The 23,138-nt window shown below is 49.9% G+C and overlaps 1 protein-coding gene across 4 annotated transcripts in view; it reads left to right on the top strand.

The window, feature by feature from the left end:
- Window positions 1-23,138, top strand: part of LOC144122121 (rifampicin phosphotransferase-like) — a 798,972-nt gene that overhangs the window by 529,660 nt on the left and 246,174 nt on the right. For all 4 annotated transcript variants that reach the window (XM_077655660.1, XM_077655659.1, XM_077655661.1 and 1 more), the window contains exon 19: window positions 11,658-11,778. In XM_077655660.1, the coding sequence (XP_077511786.1) occupies window positions 11,658-11,778 (121 nt within the window). The remainder of the gene's footprint in view (window positions 1-11,657; window positions 11,779-23,138) is intronic.

Here is a 23,138-nt window from a genome sequence, read left to right as displayed (position 1 = left end):
TTCGATAAGAAATGGGATATTGGAACAAGGGCATACATGTACTTAGGGGGCGTAATTACCTGAGTGTCGGCCACAAGGGTTGAACAGGTAAGACAACAACAATAGGGCGGAGCGCATTAAGCACACGTTAACGAAAAGGCTTGAAGTTAAGGATGGCGCAACGAACTTGCTGGTAAAACTAAAGGAGTGCCTTCAAGAGACAGGGAGAGAGGACAGCGCGCTACGGAACTGAAGCACGATAATGCAAGTCCAAATAAAGAAAAATTGGCCAAGGGTATGTAATGCGAAAGAAAAATATGCGATGGTCCATTACCGCAACGGATTGGATCCCAAGACAAGGCAAGCGCCGCAATTTGCGAGAAAGGGTAGGTGAGGAGATGAATATAGAACATTACGCCGGACGGGGTAGAAGCAGCTGGTGCGGGTTCGGGATTTTTTGAGATAAATGGGGGTGCCCTGCCGTTGACGCAGCACTCCTAATGACGACTTACTTAAACTTCGAAAAAATTGGCAGTGGCTTAGCTCAGCTATGCCAGGATGGATACGCGTTGCGACAGCTGCAGTTCCCCCCTGGTCCAATTGCATGGTTACTCATACGACGAGGCTTTACATACTCCTCTTCAGTTGTTGTTGATGATGATGTTGCTATTGCTTCATCTTGATTTTCTTTCAAAGGAGCCATGCGAGCTGCTATGCGCCGCTTATTACGCTCCGCCTCTTGGCGTCTCCGCTTGGCAAGACGTCTCTCCTCCGCTCGTTTAGCCTTCTGGTGTTCATTCTTTCTCTGTAGAGCAGCCAAGTGAAAGGCGACGACTTCTGGGCCCGAAGAATTGATCTTCTCCTGATGATACTGCCACACAGCGGCGGCTGGAGTCGCCTTTTCGTCACCCGTAGGAAGCGATTGTGATACACCGAGTCGTATCACCTCAGCTTTTATACACACAGCCGCACATACGCAGTTTATCCACACGACCCAACACGCGGCTGGGGTGGCGGCCGAGCTATGACGTAATGCGCGGCGCACCTGCTGCCCTTCTGCTGCGTTGCAGTTGCCGCGCATGCACATTCACGCACGGTGCCGGCGGTCGTAGTCGCGCCGGCGCGGCTCCTCGCGCGGCGGCGGAGAACTCTGACGTCATGCGCCGCACCAATGCGGCTCCTCTCTGGTTTTGCGCATGCGCACCATCGGCCTCCTTCCAGGCTCACGGCGAAATGCTCGACTGGGTAGCGTGGTGTAGCTCTCGCTAAAATACATGTGTTGTGTGCGCTGATGGCCAACGTGCTCTGCAGCCTAGAGAGGCCATTTGCGGGCAAAAGGAAGTTCTTTTTACTCCGTTTGCTTTATTTATTTATTTATTTAGTTATACATACTGCTGCCGTCCTGAAGACCATGGCAGGGTGGGTACATGTACAAAACAGCATCTCCTCTAAGGAAAAGGTAGTGACATGTGTGTGTCGAATGCCTCAACCCTTTGCAGCATCTCCCAAATCGGAGCGGGCTTGGGTACGTTTTTCACTTTTGTAACAGCGGCGTCCCGACGTTCCGTGAGCCGCGCACCCCATAATCCCCTCCGCCGCCCAGCTCCCATGATTGTGGACTAACCTGCCTGTGTCTATGCAAACTGCGCCAGCCACCGCTGGCCGGCGCGCTTGCTCTATGAGTTTTCAAGTATATCACAGTAAAGCTTCTGTTCACGAAGTGCGGCCGTACTTTGAGTTCTTGAGGCTCCTTTGCAGCACAGCCGCACCGAGGGAACCACGTGATGCGTAGGGGTAGAGAACCAGTTTATCCTCTTAAAAGTGCTGCACTTGGAATGTTTTTCATCACACTTTCCAAGTCCAGTGACGTCGGACCTTCCTGTTTCGCGGCTGCCGTTTGTTACAAGTGGTATGGCTTGTTGACTGAATGCCAACCGCGCTTATCAGATCTGTCCAAGACTAGTAGTTTCGTTGACATTAGGCTCTCCTTGCCGAATACTGGAAATCAATATTGAGATAACATGGTGGATTATAAAGTTACGGAACCCTCGTAGTGTAAATATGTTTAATGCGTAACTTTTATTTGCATAATGAAAATATACGGACCGTTTGGCACATGACTTATAGAGAAAACGACGCGTAAAACATCAGACATACAGGGGATAAATGCAGTCCCGCATAAGTTTTGAAACGTCTTTGAGCATCCCTTCATGTGTATTCGCCACGCAATTAACTTTTGTAGCGGAAGCTACACTGAGCTAGTCAGCAGCCATTTCAGGCGGCCCAATGTAGTCACTTCTGCGCAAGCGCCGTCACCATGTCTAAAAGCTGCGCCGAGTCGCAGGGGTTCGCTGCGCGCCGTCGCCTTTTCGGTCTCCGCGCAGCGCTGCGCGTGACGTCACACTTAGCTATGCGCCTAATTGCACAAAAGCTATGCTCTTAGCGGCTGGGCCGCGGCGGAGGATATAAACCGTGGAGCGCCCACTAACCTTGGGAGAAGGCACCATAGAAGAAGACGCAGCTTGTGGACGCGTGTACAGCAAGCGGCATCTTCAGAGCCTCGGGGAAGCTGCCTCGAAGTCATAGCCTGGCGTAAGCCTGCCCGTCTACGTAAGAATGAAGCGCGGAGAGCTAAGCGCATGTCGGAGATGCCCGAAGTACGTGAATAATGTCTCGCCAAGCGTCTTAACGTTCCACCAGCCGCGTCTTCTTCTAATTCATGGCGCAAGCGCACTTCATTTCCTTAAAAGCATCGGCGTCAAGAACGTTATTAACGCCAACGAGCACAATGAACGCCGACAGCTTTCGTTTTGTATATCCTGATTATCTGAGCTAATCCACATTCATTTTTTCTCCGCCCACCTGCAAAACAGTGCATTTGTTCACTACCTTTACAACTCGACCTCATTAGCTTCTGTTTTGACTTACAATTTAGTGATCGCACATTTTCATTCTGTCTTATAATTTCTTCTGATATTTATGTTTCCTCCGTTCTTCTCTTTCATCGTTTCTCTCCCAAATTTGGTTCGATAGCAGAGTCGCATGCATGGGCATTTTTCCCCTTTCGTTTGCATTCCCGCGATGCACCCTTTCTGGTTAGTTACTTTAAAAAGGAGGGCACATGCATCGCTGCGACACGGACAGCGTGACTGCTGTGCGCGTGCGAGGTTAGAACTTTCTCTTCGGCTCGAGAATCCGACGCGCGCTGACGATCAAGCGCGGCGCTTTGGTCTCCGCCAACTAGGCGAGGCCTTGTTGTGAGAACATTTTCCAGCCAGCTCTTCCATTCCGGCCACAGTTTCTCCCCTGCCCTAGCGTGGGCCAACGTTCGCTCTTAACCGTGATGGGGAGTCGGACGTCCTCGATTCCTTTGCGTGTTTTGTTGCTAGCTGGCGTTATTGTTGTTGAAGTTATAGCGCAAAGGACGTTCCGCTAAGACGGCGTTCCCAGCCGGCGAAACAGGAAAATAAAGATGAACTGCGCGTGCTTGATGCGCACGCACCGCACGGGCTGTTCGGTGCTAAAAGCTTGCTAAGCTGGTCCTCTTGCTCTGGCGCTGCGCGGCGCCTCCGCAAATTCCCTACAGTGGCGGCTCCGGCCTAAGAGATCACCGACCCCAGTAACCTCCCATCCTCAGGTGACTTAAAGGACGTCTTGCTGGGCAAGTTGGTAACTGTATATTTTTGTTTACAGGCACGGAAACAGACACGACACAAGATAGTAAGAGAGGACGGAGCGCCACTCACAACTCATTTATTTGAAGGCTCAGGTGACCTTCCGCTTCACGGTACATTGCGCCCACGGGATGTCGCAGCTATCCAGCTCCGCCTGCCGACATTCAGACCCAAGCATCCGCAGATCTGGTTTGCCACCTTCCATCTGCATCACGTCACGTCTGATGCATCTTGGTCTCGTCACTTACTTTCCAACCTGCCTCCTGAGGTGGCTTAAAAGGTGGCGGACGTCATCGTTGGGCCCTTGGGTGATTCCCCGTACGAGCAGCTTAAACAGTTCATTCTGGACCGCACCACGGCGTCCGAGAGCACACACCTCCACCAGCTGCTCACCTGCAAAGAGCTTGGAGACCACCGGCTCTCCCAGCTGCTCACTGCCATGCGGCAGCTCCTGGGCGAAAGCAACGAAGACTCCAACGGCGCACTGTTGAGGGAGCTGTTCCTGCTGCGCTTGCCGCAGCCCACCCGCCCCCTCTTGTCTGCTGCGGGGTACTTGATGCTTGACCGCCTCGCCCAGCTAGCTGATCGCGTCCACGACGCGACTTCTTCCGTCAGCGCCCTCTCTTCTCCACCGGAGTCCTCCGTCATTTCATGGTTAGAGGCTGGATCGACCAGCTCGCTTCTTCCCTCGATCCCTTCGGACATCCTCTCATGACCAACACGGCCGCTCCTCAACGCGGACCGTTCGTATGTTCTCCGTATGTTCTCCGGTCCCTCACTCTGGACCTTGGCCTGCAGCGCACGTTTCGATGGGTCTTCATCGTCGCCGACGTCCATGAACCCATCCTCGGATCCGACTTCTTGACGCATTTTTTATCTAGACGTCAGCATGCCTCGCCATCGTCTCGTCAACAGGAAGACATGCCTTTCCATATCTGACGTTATACCGGCTGTCGCTTCCACTGGCATCCGCACGCTGATTCCGTTCTGGCGGTGCGTCCAAGTTATCAGAGACTTTCCAGAGGTCATGAGGCCTTGTAATCTCCATCACACACCCATGTACAGTATAACCCACCACAGTTTCACGCGTGGTCCACGTGTCACAGCTCGCCATGCCGCCTCTTCGGTGAGCGTCTGGCGATTGCTAAAAGGGTTCGACCACATGCTCCAGCAGGGTATTCTTCGCCTTTAGTCCAGAACTTGAGCCTCACCACTCCATCTGGTGCCCAAGAAAGAACCAGGTGACTGGCGTCCGTGCGGCGACTACCGGGCTCTTAAAGCCCACACGGTCCACGACAGCTATCCCCTTCCACACATCCAAGACTTCACTGGACATGTGGATGGATGCAAGATCTTTAGTTAAGTCGACATTGTCACGGCGTGACATGAAAGCCCCGTTCGGCCTGCCGATATCCTGAGGACGGCCGTCACTACACGCTTGGCTCTGTTTAAGTACGGGTGCATGCCCTTTGGGCTAAGCAAAACAGCAGAAACTTTTCAGACTCATTACTGAAGTGACGCGCGATCTCCCAGCTGTATTTGCCTACATTGACGACATCGTTGGCGCGAGTCGTACTCCACAAGATCACGAGCGCCACCTCCGAGAAAGCTTCCAACGCCTCCAAGAATTTGGATTGGTCTTCCACGCCCAGAATTGTGTCTTCGGCTCTTCTGAGCTGGAGTTCCTGGGCCACCACATCTCGGCGCTGGGAATTCATCTATTGCCTTTTCACGCCCAGGCTGTTTAAGACTTCCCAGAAGGCACTACCCTACGCAAGCTCCGTGAGTTCCTGGGCCTAATGAATTTTTCACGGCACTTTATCCCGCACTTCGCCGAGCTTCTCCAGACCCTGACCGACCTTCTTCGTACAAACAAGCCATCCTGTATTCAACAGCTGGGCCCAGTCCCGCCTCGATCATCTCACCATCATGTCTTTGTGCACCCTGATCTTGCGTCCTCGACACGTTTTTCTAAGGCGAGACGCTGCAAAGACGCCTCTTGCCCTCTCATACGACGGCCGATACCACGTCCTCAAGATGACGACTAAGTAGGCGACTATCCTGCTGAATGGTCGTGAAGAGGTAGTTTCTCTGGATTGCCTCAAACCCGCAACCTAGAGACACCTCCCAAGGAGCTCCCCACGGATGTTGCGGGCTGATCGGTCGACCTGCCTGCCGCCAAGGCAGCCCCATCTCTGCCCAGTCGGCGAGCACATTTCGCCGTTCTGTCTGGGCGGGGTGCCCCGTAGCGCACACTGACGCTGCAAAAATAGAGCTCGAAAACAGTCTCTCAAACTTCATCGTTTAAAGACACTTCCACCGTGGTCCTATTGCCAGCTCACTGACAATCGCCCCACTGTTTCCCCGTCGGTATCAGCAGCGTATCTGCCTGAAGGGTGCATATTATACACGGATGCATCTCATTCTGCAGAGAGGGGAGTTACTGCTGTGTATAGTCCATCTCATCCGCATCTCAACTCTCGCGCGACGTATACTGCGGATACGTGCACTCCCCTGGCATTGGAACTTCAAGCCATTTACAACGCCATTGCTTCCCTTCCGCTCGTTCCAACATTCAATACAGTTCACATTTACACCGACTCCCGCGCCGCCCTTAAACAGCTGAAGGCTGTTCGACGAACGTTCCAGATTTCACAATCTATTCATGTGCTCTGCGCAAAGTATCCATGTCCTGTGCGCATACACTGGATTCGCGGCCATGCCCAGGATCCACATAACATTCAAGCGGATGCTATGACTCATCTTCATACATTAGACGATCCGCCACCTTCCCCTCTTCCCCCAGATCCGTTCCTGTCCCACGTTTCCGATTCCGAAGTTCTGCGCCAGCGAACACGCGCTCTAATTCCTCCGTGTTCGCACCCTCTCCCCCGTAGTCTTACTCGGCAGGAGGAGGTATCCGTGCGCCGGATTCGGGCAGGGGCGGCTCTGACACCATCTGTCCGTCATCGGTGGCGTGCCAAAGATCTGCCACTACCTGACAGGTGCCCTCACTGTGGCGCTGCACCGGACATATGTGATGTGCGGCACTTGTAGTGGACGTGCCCAGCGACGGCTGCTATCAGAAAACGGCTCCTCAGGGAGGTGGGCCTGCGGTGGAACCGCGAAAGTGACTTCGTGAAGTGGACAATGGACAACCGTTTCATTAACAACCTCTGCGACTACCTCAGCGCAACGGTTCTTCACTCCTTCTTTTAACTTTCAATCCCGTGCTTTCCTTCCCCCCTTTCCTTTTTCAACTTATGCCTCATGGCACACTTCTCGAATAAAAAAAAAAAAAAGTGGAGGCGCTTAGACCGGCATTCCCAGCCGGCGAAAGAGGAAAATAAAGATGAAAGGCGCGTGGGGCTCGGTGCGCACCCTCGGCACGGGCTGTTCGGCGCTAAAAGCCTGCTGCGCTGGTCCTCTTGCTCTGGCGCTCTGCTGCGACCCCACAAATTCCCTACAAAGCAATAAAGCAATGTCAGCCCGAGTCTCGTTCTTTTGTTCCCCTCTTAGAGCAAAGCCCGCCGTGGTCGACGTGCGCTCAGTACAGCGCGAAACCACGGTGAAAGGTCTGGCTATATTTAACTGTGTTAGCCGCGGTTACAATTCCAGGAAATGTGAAACAGCGTAGACTTATCGCCGCACCATGGACAGAAGGGGCGGTATATGGAAGGGTGAATGAAGCTGTACAAGTACAGGTTAGGGAAGGTATTCGTTTGTATTCGCCTCCAAAATGTGGCGTATTCTGTGGTGAGTTTAATATGTGAAGGGGGATATATTCTACGATCTAATCTAAGCATCTGCAGCCGTTGCCCATAGTTTGATGGTAGAGGGGTGAGGTACGGGCAAGGATCCGCTCGGTTTGTTAGCTGACGAGCTAGATCGTTTGCCGCCTCGTTGCCTTCAAGACCTTAATGGCCCGGGGTCGAAGTAATGTTATGGGGGCGTTGAAGTGTAGGTGAGAGGCCCGACGGTATGAGCAGAGCCGCTGTCATTTTTGGGACTCTCCCTGTAATGTAATATTGACAGGCTCGCTTCGAGTCAGTTATTATGTGAGCCAATTTGTCCGCCAGATCACAATGCCTTATGGCAAGGGCGATGGCGGAGGCTTCCGCCGCGGCAAGATCCTCAGCCCGGAGCGAAACACTCGTCAGTAGTTGAAAATTGTGGTCAAGGGCGACTGCAACAAAGATGCTCGGTTCAGTGTACGCCGCCACGTCTACATAGACTGCTTTGTGATCTGACACTAGACGCCGGCGTAGATGAGTGACCCTAGCCTCCCGTCTTCCTTTGTAGATTTCTGGATGCATATGTTTTCGGAGCGGAGACACCGAGATCTGTCTTCTTATGTTGGCAAGTAGGGAAGTGTGTCGCCAGAGCTCTTGTAGATCTCATGGTGCACCAATGCGCTGAAGAATGGCTCTTTCGGGGGTGGTCTGTTGGAGTCGGGCTCTCTGCGATGCTAAGACCGCATCTCTGATCTCCTCAAAGGTGTTGTGGACTCCAAGCTTGATTACACGTTCGGTCGAGGTGCTTGGAAGAAGGCCGAGAGCTGTTTTGTACGCGCTGCGAATGACAGTGTCGTCCTGCTTAAGTTCTCCTTTTGTGAGTTGATGATACAGAAGGCCGTATGCTATTCTGCAGATAACCAAGGACTGTACAAGACAAAGAGTGTCTTCCTCGCGCATGCCTTTCTTGTGGCGTGTTGTACGATGAATCATACGTGTAATTTGGTGGGTGGTTGTTTTGAGAGTTTTTATGGTATGTCCAGCGCGTAGGTTACTTTGAATCCAAAGCCCGAGAATTCTAATGACCGAGACCTCTCGAATCGGTTGGCCTTCAACATAGAGATCTATTGGTCCAGAGTTTTTGTAATTTCGACCGTGCACCCTGATTACTTCTGACTTCTCCGGTGCAGAGCGAAGGCCACTAATAGCGGCAAATGTTTCGACAATCGATGCCGCTTCCTGTAGGGCTTGTTCCTTCTGTCCAAGAGATCCCTTAGTCATCCAGATAGTTATATCGTCTGCATACAGTGTAAATCCTATATCGGGTGATTCCTGCAGCCGACAAGCCAATCCTGTCATGGCAATATTGAATTAGAGGGGAGAGATGATTGATCCCTGTGGAGTGCCCTTGTTCGGCATTGGTATGGTATCTGATCTGGTATTTCCAATTCCAATTGTTGCAGTGTGGTCCGTGAGGAAAGCTCTAATGTAGTTAAATATCTTCTGTCCACCTCCCAGGGAGTTCAGTTCGCGGAGGATAGCTTCGTGTGTGACATTGTCAAAAGCTCCCTTAAGGTCAAGTGCCAGGATCAGATGCTCGCTTCCTCGTGGGATGCCTGTAAGAACTTCCTCCTTAAGCAAGAGAAAGGCGTCCTGGGTTGAGAGACCGCGCCTGAAGCCAATCATGAACTGTGGAAAAAGATCCCTGTCCTCAATGAAATTCACGAGGCGGTTTTGGATAACTCGCTCATAGAGCTTCCCGAGACAGGATGTAAGGGAGATCGGTCTTAATATTTCAAGGGTGGGCCGTTTTCCGGCCTTAGGAATTGTGATAATCTCTGCATGTCGCCACTCGTTTGAGACTCGTCCTTCCTCCCACAGGCCATTAAGGTAGTCGGTCATTTGCTCAATATGTTTTGAGCAAAGGTTTCTTATCATTGCGTTGGTCACTTTGTCTGCTTCTGTGGCTGTATTGCGTTTGGCGGCTCTTGCTGCCGCATATACTTCAGCCACCGTGATGGGCTCGTCTAGATCAGTGTTCAGAGCTCCTGTGTATTGAAGATTGCATGGCGGGATTCTTTGAGTGCCAATGTACTGGTCTTGTAGGGCTTGTTTCAATTCCTCATATGTTCCTCGAAATTTGTAAGCAATCTCTTGCAACGTGCGATTGACTGTGATTTTGGTTTTGCTCGGATCAATTAAGCTTCTTAGTATGGTCCAAGTTTGAGAGGTGCTGAGGGTGCCTTTGAGGGAGGCACATCATACGAGCAGTGGGAGGCAGCCCTGACCAGCAATGGTCTGGAGGACCAGTGTCGCATCATCAGACTGATCCAGGCATCTGCCCAAGCCACCGGAGTCCTGAAGTGAGGAGTCCGCCTACCTGACTCGTAGAACACTTCAATGAAATATTAAATGTTTTATCTCTCTCTCTCCCGCAGTTAAACGGGGACCAACGTAATCATCCTCCTATTAAAAACCACACACGTACATGTCAGCGCTGTTACAATACCGGCTAAATTCTCTGCCTTTCATTAAATACCTTCTCTCTCTCAATCTGTCTTCTAGTGTCATTCGTCCTCCCTTGAATATGATGTCTTTTTACGCGCTGTTCTCGATAGTCGTCAGAATGATGCGCACAAAATGACTGGTTTACACGCCCCGGATTTACATTCACCAGGGCCCCTCTGGGAAGGTCAGCCTCTGGTCCGTGCGGTTACTGGCGCAGCGCAGAGGTCAGAACCGATATTTCGGTTCAAGACGGCATGGCAGCGCAGAATGGACAAGTAGAATGTCTCATGTTGCCAAGCACCTTCCACTTGCTGGAAGCTACCAGTCAACAGTTACAAAGAGAACTTAGTTCGGTACACTTCATATCATTGAGTTTTTGTGACTACGTATTTCGTTGCACCGAATTTGAGCTGAGATTTTCCGCTTGATCTATTGTGGCTGTTATTTATATTGTTGCAGTGAAGTTGTGTGTTTTGTTTTGACTAGGCAGCCGATTGCGATCAAATATGCCAAGAGATGAGACATCTGGGCTAGTTGTTACGGTGACATAATGAATAAACAGCGCTAAAGACGGGGACAAAGAGCGAACAAGACGTACGCTGGCTCGATATTAACACCTATTGAGGAAAAGACAGAATATATACAAGCCAAGCAGCACCAACACCAAACGCTCAAACAAAAACCAAAATATCATGTCATGACAACCCGCTAGACGTGCGCTGTTCAAGAAATCTAATCTCATTATCTCTTCAAGCATTAAAAAGGTCACTGGCACATTCTTCCCCTTATCGCATGCAATGTCTCTCCTCAATGATTACCCGGTTGATCTTCGCCAAATGGGCGTACAAAACAACTGTAAGTGAAAGAAAAGGATTGCAGCCTTTAGACCCCTTGTAATGCGTAACCAGATTTGACCCCCTACCTATCTCCAAGGATCTGTAGTGTCCCATGAAGCGAACATTATTACATCTGCAAACTTGACCCACATACACTTGGTCACAAGATAACGGAATTCCGTACATTACGCCCGCTTTGCAAGGAACATAATCATACTAATTCTTCACCCGACAACTGGTTCTTTCCCTAACCTTTTTCTCTGCTTTAATCTTAACCATGCTGCATATTTTCTACAACTTATTTGGTGCTTAGAAGACCACACCAACATCATACCTTCTGGCCACATTTTAAAAATTATGTGACAGTCTATGTACATTTGGCAGAACCACAGGTCTTTTAGCTTCTCTCTGTCCGACCCCCTCCTGCTCCCACGAAATTGTGCACGACTGTTTTACTTCATTCAGCAACTTGTCACACGTTCTTATTATGACGTGACTGGGAAACCCTGCGTTCGCTAGCCTTGTTGCTCATTCTTGGAAGATAAACCGCTTGCTACGAAAGCATGCTCGCACAGCGCTCGTCCTGTTTGCTCTTCGTCCACGTCTTTAGCTCGGTTTATTCATTATATCGAATTTGGAATTTGCGGTGTATGCAGCGGTGTAAAGAATGTAGTGGTGTATGAAGCCACCGTAGTGGTGAGCTTGGAATAAATTTCCGCCATCCGTGGTTGACTTGCGTACACTGAAGCTTCCCTATCTCTACAATGAAGCATTCCAACTCCGTCCAAATTTGACCATGGCGGTGTAGCTAGAAGGCCACTCTGCGCTAAGTCAATGTACCGTTTCACTACCACAGAGAGCCTTTCGCGCCCCTCACGTCTCCACGGCGTGTTTGCTTTGCCTGAGCTTCAGTCCCCTCTGTGCAGTCCGTCGTCTCCGGCAAAGCCGACCCGGACACGGTGGTGCTCGAGCGCTCCACCTTGGCAGCCGAACCAAAGGTCGCCGAGGTGCACGTCGGCAGCAAGCAACACCGAACCGTCATACTAGGTGAGTCGTCAGCAGAAATGATCCCTCAAGTGTTGCCGGAAACGCCGCCAATTAAGCTGACACGTAGCGAGATCTAGTGATGTACTCAGGGTGGACGCTGAGGCCCCAGCTTGCATCAAGGTCTGTCCTTAGCGGACATTCCTGAAAGCTTCGCAAAGTGTTCCCAGTGCCGCAGACTATCAGGAACAGCCGTGGACAAAGAAAAGAATGGCGAATACAGCCGTCGTAAAGACAATAATCAGCGCTGGCTGGTCCGCTTCATGCTCTTCTGATTGTTGCATTTGCCTTGAATGCCGCTGCCATGCAAGAGAGTGTCATGATTGTGCTGGTGTTTACGGATGATTGCGAGTGCCTCGTGCTACGAACGATGTCTTGGAGTGAACTTGAGCAACTTGTCGCGCACTGCGTGTGCGGGCAGTGTCCGGACGTCGTCGGTCCTCTGTTCGGCCTACCGCACATTCATGTCGTGGTCTCCCGCGTACGTGCAGCTTTCAGACCATGATGCTCTGCCTCGGCAGCACTCATTGCCCGCCCGCGACACCACTGATGTGCCATGCTGCCGCAGGCGATTTCAACACAACTGCTGCGGCTTCTCCAGCGTAGGCACTGAAAGTTGCTGCGCAGGTAGTAAATTTGGGATGTTTTCTTAAGTTGTCCTGCAAGACATTTGGCGCCACCTTGTTGCGACCGCGCTCCGCACATGATGACGACCAAGCTAGCACTAGACGTGCCGGTCACGTGATTCGAACGCTGGATAAATGACGCCAAGGCTAGTATAATACACGCGGTGGCCGGGAATCTTGTCTCAAACAGATAGCGCTCTAAAGGCACACCGCCCAGCAGAAAGCGACTCGGGTTGCATCAAGGTCTGTCCTTAGCTGACATTTCTGAAAGCATCGTAAAGTGTTCCCAGTGCCGCAGACTAGCAAAAACAGCCATAGACACAGAAAATAATGGCCAACCCGGCGCCCTCTGCCACAAAACTCCATGCCTGGTTGGGACAGTGATGAGGTCACGTAACATGGGCGAGCGCTTATTGCTCGAAGGGTGTATGACGTCATGAGACCACGCTACATGAACGTGTTGGCAGTTGTCCCGAAAATACACGGTGGGGATAGTAAAAAACATAGGCTGGTTAGTCATAAAAATCTCACATGTAAGGACACAGAAACGTCTACAAGTGAAACGGCGGGGGGAAGGACCGTCGGTACAACGCCACCCTATGAGTGCGCGATAGAAACAGAATGCTGCGTTCGAGCGCAAGGCGCGCAAAGTGCCCGAGGCGCGGGTTGGAGAAGCGGAGCAGAAGCAGGGCCACACTCGTTTCGCGACTGCCGTGCAAAGTTGTTGAAGCTCGGCAGGTGTTATAGCCGGAAACGCACGTCATCCCACAATATGTCACTCGTACTTTTCGAAGCTTCGGTGATGGTTTCGACGACTTGACGAGGGACAGAAGAGAAGACACTTATGACATCCTCCAGCACTTTGTATATGCGTGGTTTTATACTCAGGTGTAAAACGACGTGTTTGATACTGAAAACCGTGGACAAAGAACCCTCCAAATGGGATGTTCACTGATGGTTAACTACTATCTGGGCAAGGATTTAGAGCGAACAGGCATGCCAGCCGTGTGCCACTCCACAGGTGTGCATTCTGATACGACCGGTGTTACTAAATCTTATTGTTTGCTTAAGCAGCTTGTTCTTACACCACGTCAGCGATTCCGTGTGAGAGCTGAGCAATGATATTCTATGTTGGTTTCGACACTGTTGAATGTTTTTCATGTCTACAGAGAGCTCCTATCTTTTGTGAAATATTTTTGGTAGGCCTGTATGTGTGTATTGTGTGCGCGCCCTAATCATGATTTAAAAGAAATGCATCAATCACTTTTAGTTTTGTGGAATGCTGAAAAAAGGGCATTTGCTTCTTTATTCACTGGTTCACGAGAGTGAAATAACGAAGGGAATAAAAAGGGGGTGGAGTGCATTTGGCTAGTACTCTCATGTTAGAAACAGCATTTAAAGAGAATCCTTCACGAAGATACTTTTTGATAGCTGTGTCTTAAAAGTGGAGGGTAACCAAAGCGTTTTACTTCAGTAGAGGAGAACGCAGCAAGCTATAGAAAGCCAAAATGATAGGTGTAACGTTAAGATGCGCGATGACAGCAGGGAGGGTGAAAAAAACGCTGGTTAATGACACCGTAGTCGAAATTAAGGAGCAGAAATCAGCACGGGAAGTCCGTGCACTGCGAAGACAAGATAAAACGATGACGTAGCAGATTCAAAGCACTGGCGGGTGAGATTAGAAAGTTTGCGGCAGTGATGCGGCCGCCGGGGTTAAATAGATATGAGGGAGGGCTTTGTCCTGCAGTGGGTTTGGGCTGATGATTGTGATGATGGCTAGATATATCTTTTTCATGGCTCGCTAGTGCGTTTTATTTCTTTCGAATTTACGTTCAGGAAATGTCTAATTGTGGATGTTTTGCACAACAGTCACAACTATCAGAAGCAGCCTGTTTGAATCGTTCCCTGCTAATAGAACGATCCAGCTTGTATTGGTTTCCAGGCAATGAAAACGAGCGCGGTAAAAAGTATCCACAATCACAAACTGTGCATCACGTGGGGCGCGTTATGCTCGTGGCAGGATGCACCCCACGGGAAAGGATGTTGCCCTCCCCGGCGCACAAACTATAAAACAGTGATCAATAAACTTGGGCGATTAACTTTCGCCGGCAAGTCAAGCATGATATGTCGCCAACTGACCCGTTCGATACAAGTGCTAGTTTTGTTTCTCTTATTATTGCTAGCCGTTTGCTATACCATGGAAGAACGTAAAACGTGAAGGCAATGGTCACTTATCGCGGAGCTTACACTACAAGTTCAGATGACAGTCATGCGTTAGAGAAGGACAAATACATGTTATGCGGCTTTTTATATATATTTAGAAGTTAAAGCCCTGCTTGATTATAATATTACGCGAGCCTTTCGCCTAAGTGTTCTTTAATGAGTGGGTAATATACATGCGGCCCTTCATGGCAGGTTTCAAGTTTGTAACGTAGAGATATCCTAAGAGCTGTTCCAGGCGGCTGCAAAATTGCTTACATAAGCCGATGGCGACCGATATACCGCAACAATGCAATGGTCGTAAGGCAGAGTCAGGATTTTTAAATTCTCAGTCATGCCACATAATGCACACACGAGTGCACCACGCCTGTAATCTTTTCCTGTCACAGACAACTTTCTTAAATTCTGAAAGTGATGTGCGTACTTTATGCAGGTCTGTATGCCAAGTTTCTCTAAGCCTTACATTATCTAAATGAAATTATAGATAGAGATTTAGTTTTTAGTGTGCCTCAACAGCCAATTGACCTAAACAAGCGCACACTAAATCAATGCAAACTCCAAGACGTGAACAAACATGACACGAAAAGAAAAACATGATCACAAATACGACAATAATATTACAAATAAAAATAATAAAAAACAATCATAATAAAATGAACAATGAAAACAGCAAATTAAGCAAATATATCTGTGTCATAAACAGTTGAATTATATCTTATTTGCAAACGAGTCATTAGCGGAATGGCATGCATGTCAGGATAAAATGTATAAGAGCACTTGGTTGGCTTTCTATGAGGCACATGAAATTGCAGTGACATCAATAACTGATAACAGTCAACATAGCAAAGCACAACTTTGTGTAGAAAATGCTTGTAGCGCGCGAGTCGCCCGTCATGAAGTGCAGACATACCAAGGTCTGCTAGAAGAGAATAGTAGTCATAGAAACGATGGCGCCCAATGTGTCTATCATAAAGGATGCGTACAAACTTCCTCTGAACATTTTAGATTTCTATGCCAGAAGTAACGGAGTCACTATTGCAAGCTACTGATGCGAACTTAGGACTTGGCCTCATAAGAGCACAGTTAAGAGTGCGCAGACATTCGTATGTACGAAATTTTCTTGTTAAACGCGAAATAACACCCATATGTCTCAATGCGCGAGAGACCGTCGACGAGACATGTAGCGAAAATCGAGCCTTGAGTCAACAATAACACCGATGTCTCGTACATGGGCAGCACGAGATATTTGTCCGCCAAGAAGAGTATAATTAAAGGTATACGTGTTGTATTTTCGAGTAAGAGACCAAGCGACAGTTTTCTTAATGATCAGCATAAGCCTATTCACCAAGCACCATTTCTCGATGTTCCTAATGTCAGTTTGCGAACGGCGACAGTCTTCCAGGGTCTCATTCTTACAGAATAATTTAAATCATCAGCAAATATTAAAACCTTTGAGTTGACGTGCAGCGGCAAATCATTAATAAATACTAAAAGCAACAGCGGTCCCAAGTTAGAACCCTGAGGCCCTCCAAACGTTGAAACGAACTCGTCAGGCACACAGCTAGAAACTCTGACCACATTACGGCGGCTCCCAAGGTAGCTTTTGAGCCATTTGCAGTACATGGTATACAGTCCGTAATTTTCCATCTCCGTCAGAAGTATCTAATAGGAAACAGTGACAAAAGCTTTAGTCATGTCAAAGTAGATTGTGTCCACTTTACTGCGATTAAATGCGTGAGGTCTACTATACCCGAGAAAAATGCATATATTCGATTCAACGGATCGTCCTCTTAAGAAAGCGTGCTGCAGAGGTGTTATCTTTTGTTTAAAATATGAACTCATGGGTTCGTACATTACCATTTCTAAAACTTTTGGAGAACAACAAATAAGGGACATTGGCCGAAAATTATCCACAACACAAGCATCGCCCGACTGATATACAGGAACAACTACAGACAGTTTCCAAAAAACAAGAAAAAAACACTAGTGTGCATAGATAAGTTGAAGAAACACGTTAGAGCAGGACCAACAATGTCACTGCATCCTTTGATTATGAAGCTGGGAATTTGATCGACTCCTGGGGAACGTTTTGGCTTCAGCTTCTGAATCGCCGATAAAGCTTCATACTGAGCGACACCTTCAAGCGCAAAGCAGTCAGGGCTGTCATCAAAAGTGATAACACTGGTTGTGTTGTCAGGGCGCACAAAGCAAGAGCTAAAGTGCTCAGTGGTAGCTTGGCATAGATCTTGTGGCTTGAAACAGTTGTTCTCACGTATCTTAAGCACAGCACCACTAACTTTCTCATTAATCTGCTTCCACAAAAAAGCCCAAAAACAGTTGGGTTCTTAGGGGTCTCTTCAAGATGCTTGTGGTATTGTGCTTCATCGCGTGCAATAAGCTTTTTTGTAATTTGTCTGCATAGTGAACATGTTTGGTACCAATAAGCACTTTCTGATTTAACGTATCGTTTGTGATAACGCTGTTTTTCTTTAAATAGGGTTTCAACTCACAAGAGAACCAGCATGGGAATCTAGACCCTCTCTGAGGACACCAGGGAAAAATTTTTTTCATTTTTTCCTGTAGAACTGAGGTCAATAGCTCAGCGCATGAGTCAAAGTTCCCGATATCAAAGAAACGAGACCAGTCGTAGCTCTAAAGCTCCTTGTACAGCCTTAGATAATCGCCGTAAGCGTACCTGAATTTTTGTGGTTTCATTTGACGCGCTGGACGAAAAAACAAAAACAAATGACTGTAAATGGACAGTAAACTTATCAACTAAAACAAGAGTATCGCGCTCCGCTTATACACCAAAAACAGGCACCTTCGATATAACTAGATCTAAAATATTACCACTGCAGTTCTTCATCACATTATATTGACGTAACCCATGTAAGTTAATAAAATCAAATAGACATCGAGTTTTTTCAATGCGGCTACGTAGTCACTGCTGACCAAATCGATTGCCCATTCGACTTTAGGAAGAATAAATCACCGTAAATATGAGCCTTGCACTTTAAAAAATCAATTTTTCCCCGATATCCAAAAAATGATTCATGAAAACGTTAAGATCTAATTCGGTGGAAAGTAATGACAGCCAATGAAACAGCGAGATATATCACGTGGTCGAATTTCCAACCACACACATTCTTCGTAGGTCTCCAGGTCTTGTCTTTTAAATGAACCTAATACTGTCCTGCACGCTATCAGAAGTCCGCCACCGTATTTAACCCGGTCAGAGCAATTTCTGTCGGCTCTGATGACAGCATACCCATCTGATAAATAAGAGTTACTACCACATGATGAGTTTAGCCATGTTTCTGTAACGCATATAATATCTTACCCCCAATGGCATGCATTCGCGAAGAGCGCTCTCTTCTAGTTCGGAGCCCTCTCGTGTTTTGATAATATTGCCACACTGCTCACATTCTGCGAGCGCCGCCATGCGGCCGAGCGGCATTACTGGGCTCGTGTGGGAGCGAAGAAGAGGACGTTCCCGTTAGAACGCGCGCGGCTGGGTTTCTGGCCTTCGGATTAAAAAAGCCACTTTTTCGTGCCACCCTACGTTTGTCGGCGACTTTGGTGGAGCCGCTGGGTATCGTTCCATGAACGCTCACCCCGAGGGCAACTCTGACGCTGATCAGCGACGCTTGGACACAACACCCATCCACAAAGCGAGCCGCCGCTTGCGAGGCCTGCAACCTGAGTGTCAGCCACTGACGAGGCCGGTGCGTACCATGACGTCTACTACAGGCAGTCAGACAGGCCAGCCTTCCGGCACTGTCCCACCCGTTGTAGTTCTCACCCCTCGCCCACCACCATCCTTCCACGGCGATCGGTTTGAGGACGTCGAGGACTGGTTGTCCAGCTTTGACCGTGTGGCCACTTTTAACCAGTGGGACGACGACCGAAAACTACGAAACGTCTATTTCTCGTTCCAAGACTCTGCGAAGACATGGTTCGAGAACCATGAGGCACCTTTTAGGAACTGGGAAGCGTTCCGCCGTCAGTTGCTGGCTACCTTCAGCACAAACGTCCGCAAGGAAAATACCGAACTCGCCCTTCGCACCAGGTCACAGCAGGCGAACGAAAGCGTCGCTATGTTTATTGAAGACATGGCACGTCTTTTCAATCGGGCCGACCCTGCCATGCCAGAGGCTACCAAGGTGCGCCACCTCATGCGTGGTGTGAAGGAGCAGCTCTTCGCTGGCCTCATACGCGACCCACCAAGAACCGTCGCTGACTTCGCTAAAAAAGCCACAGGCATGGAACGTTCCTTACAGGAACGCAGTGCGCAGTACGGTCGTCCGGGAAGTGTTGCGGCCAGCAACTATTGTGCGTCCCTGCCAGTCGCCGGGGACGAGGCTCTTCGGGAGCTTGTGCGGAGTGTAGTTCGCGAAGAACTGCGCAACCTCCGCTTAGATGTTCCACCTGCAAGTGTTGCAGCTGTAGCCGATGCCGTCCGCGAGGAAATTCGGCGAGCAGTCCAGCCACCACCGGCACCACAGCCGGAGCCGTACGCCAGCAGCTACAACGAAGCCCTACGGACACCGCAGCCGGAGCCGTACATCATGAGCTACAGTGAAGCTCTGCGGAGACATGCGCCAGTTCCACATGCGTTCCGCCCTGCTGCCGAACAAACGCAGGGGTACTTTCCCTCCGCCGAGCTGCGTGACCCGCGCCCTGTTCGAAAAGCTGACGTGTGGCGCACACCCAACAACCGGCCACTATGCTACCACTGCGGGGAGCCCGCTCATATCCTCCGCAACTGCCCCTACCGGCGGATGGGATTAAGAGGATTTCCACCGAGCGCACCTCGACCGCGCTATGGTGAGAGACCGCGAGACATTGAGCAGTACCTGGCCGATAATGTGCTGCCCTCAACGCCTCCACGACGCCAGTCTAGGTCGCCGTCTCCAAGACGAGTTCCTCCACCCAGTCATGCACCATCATCTGGTCAATTCAGACGCACGTCTCCCCGCCGGGAAAACTGAAGACGGCGTCCTCTGGGGGTAGGACCTCCGCTGCCGCAGACAGTGAACAGCCTCCATCCGACGATTTTATGCGACGACCCCTCCCGCCGACCTTAAAGACGATCCCACCGCCGACCTCACCGACGACCTCAGCGACGACCCCATCGACGACGGCACCAAAAACCTCGCCGACAAATTGTCAAACAATTGTTTCCGCCGCCCACATTCTTGCTGCCGCCAATGGCTATGACGTATCTGCACTCGTCGATACCGGAGCCGACTTTTCTGTCATGAGTAGTAACCTAGCCGCAACCCTCAGAAAGGTTCTAACACCTTGGCATGGGCCGCAGATACGCACAGCTGGTTGCCATGTGGTAACGCCGGTTGGCGTCTGCACCAGCCGTATGAAGATCCGCGGTGCAACTTTCACTGGCTCCTTCGCCGTGCTACGAGAGTGCTCTAAAGAACTGATTCTCGGCATGGACTTCATTGAAGAGTATGGGGCGGTCATCTACCTGCACGAGCAATTGGTATCGTTTTCGACACAGCGAGCCGTTGATACCGACCCCGAGCCGCACAGAGCACCATTACGCATCTCTGATGACCACACAACGATACCGCCGAGAGCAAGCAAGTTTGTCACAGTCCAGTGTGATACCAGCTCCGGTACTCGGTGCATTGCCGAAGCGAATATGTCGCTGCTACTGTCTCGGCAAGTTTGCGTTGCTCGCGCCCTTGTCGACCTTGTTCACGCGCGTACCACGCTCTTAGTGACCAACTTTAGTTGTGAACCCCAACATTTGACGAAAAACACGGTGATTGCCCATTTTGAAGAACTTGACGAACATGCCGGCCAATGTGCCTTATCAACAACGGCCCCCGAAATAGCTGAACAGGACACTGCGACAGCCATTAGGACCAACGTGAACCCTGACCTTCTGACCAATCAGAAACGCCGCGTGGAAAGCCTTATTGACTCTTTCCGCGACTGTTTTGCATCAACATCCAAGGTTCGCCAGACGCCAATAACTAAGCACCGTACTATCGTCGACAGTGACCAGAGACCGCTATGTCAGCGTCCTTAGCGTGTTTCGTCGAAGGAGCGCGATGCTATCCGCCGCCAAGTTGCCGAAATGCTCCACGACGACGTCATACAACCATCGACGAGCCCCTGGGCGTCACCTGTTGTTCTCGTCGCAAAGAAGGACGGCAGCCTACGGTTCTGTGTAGATTATAGACGTCTCAATAACGTTACCAAAAAAGATGTCTATCCACTGCCGCGCATTGATGACTCATTAGACCGCCTCCGCCATGCTACCTACTTTTCGTCACTCGACCTTCGTAGCGGTTATTGGCAAATCGAGGTCGACGAACGTGACCGAGAAAAGACCGCCTTCGTTACTCCTGACGGACTGTACGAATTTAAGGTGCTTCCTTTCGGCTTGTGTTCAGCCCCTGCGACGTTCCAACGTATGATGGACACCGTACTAACTGGCCTGAAGTGGCAGTCCTGCCTTGTCTATCTCGAAGACGTCGTGATTTTCTCCGACACGTTCGAGGAGCACCTGAAACGCTTGCGTGCCGTCTTCGAAGGAATTCGTTCTGCGTGTCTGTCTCTCAAGCCTGAAAAGTGTCACTTCGCATTTCGGGAGCTCAAGTTTCTTGGCCACATTGCGAGCGCTCAGGGCGTTAGCCCCGACCCAGAAAAGACCGCCGCCGTTGCTGCATTTCCCCAGCCAACAGATAAACGAAGCTTGCGGCGTTTCCTGGGGCTTTGCGCCTATTATCGGAGGTTCGTTCAAAACTTCTCCAAGCTCGCAGAGCCGCTGACTCGCCTGACAAAAGACTCCGAACCCTTTTTCTGGGGCCAAGATCAGGAAAAAGCTTTCATAGAGCTTAAGGCCCGCCTCCAATCTACGCCTATCCTTGCCCACTTCGACGAGCCGGCCGACACGGAACTGCACACAGATGCCAGCAATGTGGGCCTCGGTGCGGTGATTGTGCAGCGGCAAGACGGTGTGGAACACGTGATCGCATACGCAAGTCGCACTTTGTCCCGTTCCGAAGTGAATTATTCCACAACGGAAAAGGAGTGTCTCGCTGTTGTGTGGGAAATCACAAAATTTCGTCCATACCTGTACGGCCGCCCGTTTCGAGTCGTCAGCGATCATCACTCCTTGTGCTGGCTTGCGAACCTCAAAGATCCATCGGGGCGACTTGCACGGTGGAGCCTTCGGTTTCAAGAGTTCGACGTCACCATCGTGTATAAGTCGGGTCGGCAACATAGCGATGCAGACTGTCTCTCCCGAGCTCCTCTTCCGTGCCCACCAGATGAGCCCGACGACGATTCTGCTTTCGTCGGCGCTGTCACCACATCCGACCTTGCCCATCACCAGAGGGCCGACTGCGAACTGCTGCCTCTAATCGAGTACCTGGAAGGAACCGCTCCGTCTCCGCCCAGACTCTTCTCGCGCGGACTTTCGTCGTTTTGCTTAATAGATGGAGTCCTCTACAAGAAAAACTACGGTCCGACCGACACTGCGTATCTCCTCGTTGTCCCAACCGTGCTTCGTAAGGAAGTTCTCGCTGCATGCCACGACGACCTTTTTTCTGGCCACCTCGGTTTTTCCAGAACATTGGGACGCCTCCGCCACAAGTAGAGCACAAGTGTTTATTACACAGGAAGCTGCATTACACAACACTTCACTAATCCCCAGACCTCAGTAAAAACCCATGGCCCAGCCGCAGCACCCGAAAGCGGGCCCGCGGAGCCGCGCGCGCAATGCAAAGACTACATACGCGCGTGACGGCACAGCCAAGGCCGACAGCATGCCGCACGGCCAACCAGAGGGTTAAATCAATCAATCAATCAATCAATCATTTTTTATTCAAGACAATAATACAAGACTATTGTCTTGGGGGACGTGACAAAAGGCGGAAAAGTGCCTGACGAGGTCACGCCACCCTGTGGCAAGCAGCGGTTTGACACTCATGCAGAGTTTCAACAGAGTTTACATGCAGAGAAATGTCTTAGATGAAACTGTATCCCCCAACCCCCTTATTATATATATATATTTTTTTTTACAGTGCAAGAATATGTACAGGAAACAGAGTACAAGAATAAGTGCAGCAACTTCTGCTAGCAATACATGTTAACAAAACACTTCCAAACATAAAATACATGTAAACTATCGAACTTGAAGCACATGGAACATAAAATTGAAAACAAGAAGAAAAACATGAAAACATAACACACTAGTCTTCCGTTAAGAATAATCCCTTGAGTGTTTTCTTAAACCTGCTTAATGAAAGATTTTCAGTTAATAGGTCGTGAATGACGGGATAGTTGTTTAGTAAATCTGCTATCTGACAGCTTAATCTTTGATGTCCATAGTTTGTTCGAGCTCGGGGCTTGACTATGATGCTTTTTCTTAAATCGTACACACTTCTTTTTTCTTGGTATTTTGTTTCAAAGGTAGATTTATCCAACCGGTATTGGCGGTAAACTTCCAGGCTTAGTCTGTATTTGTAGAACTGAGGCATTTGG

Source organism: Amblyomma americanum, chromosome 2, assembly GCF_052857255.1.
Source record: "Amblyomma americanum isolate KBUSLIRL-KWMA chromosome 2, ASM5285725v1, whole genome shotgun sequence".
Lineage (NCBI taxonomy): Eukaryota > Metazoa > Arthropoda > Arachnida > Ixodida > Ixodidae > Amblyomma > Amblyomma americanum.
Note: the sequence above shows the minus strand (reverse complement) of the source record. Positions and strands in the feature narration are given on the sequence as shown.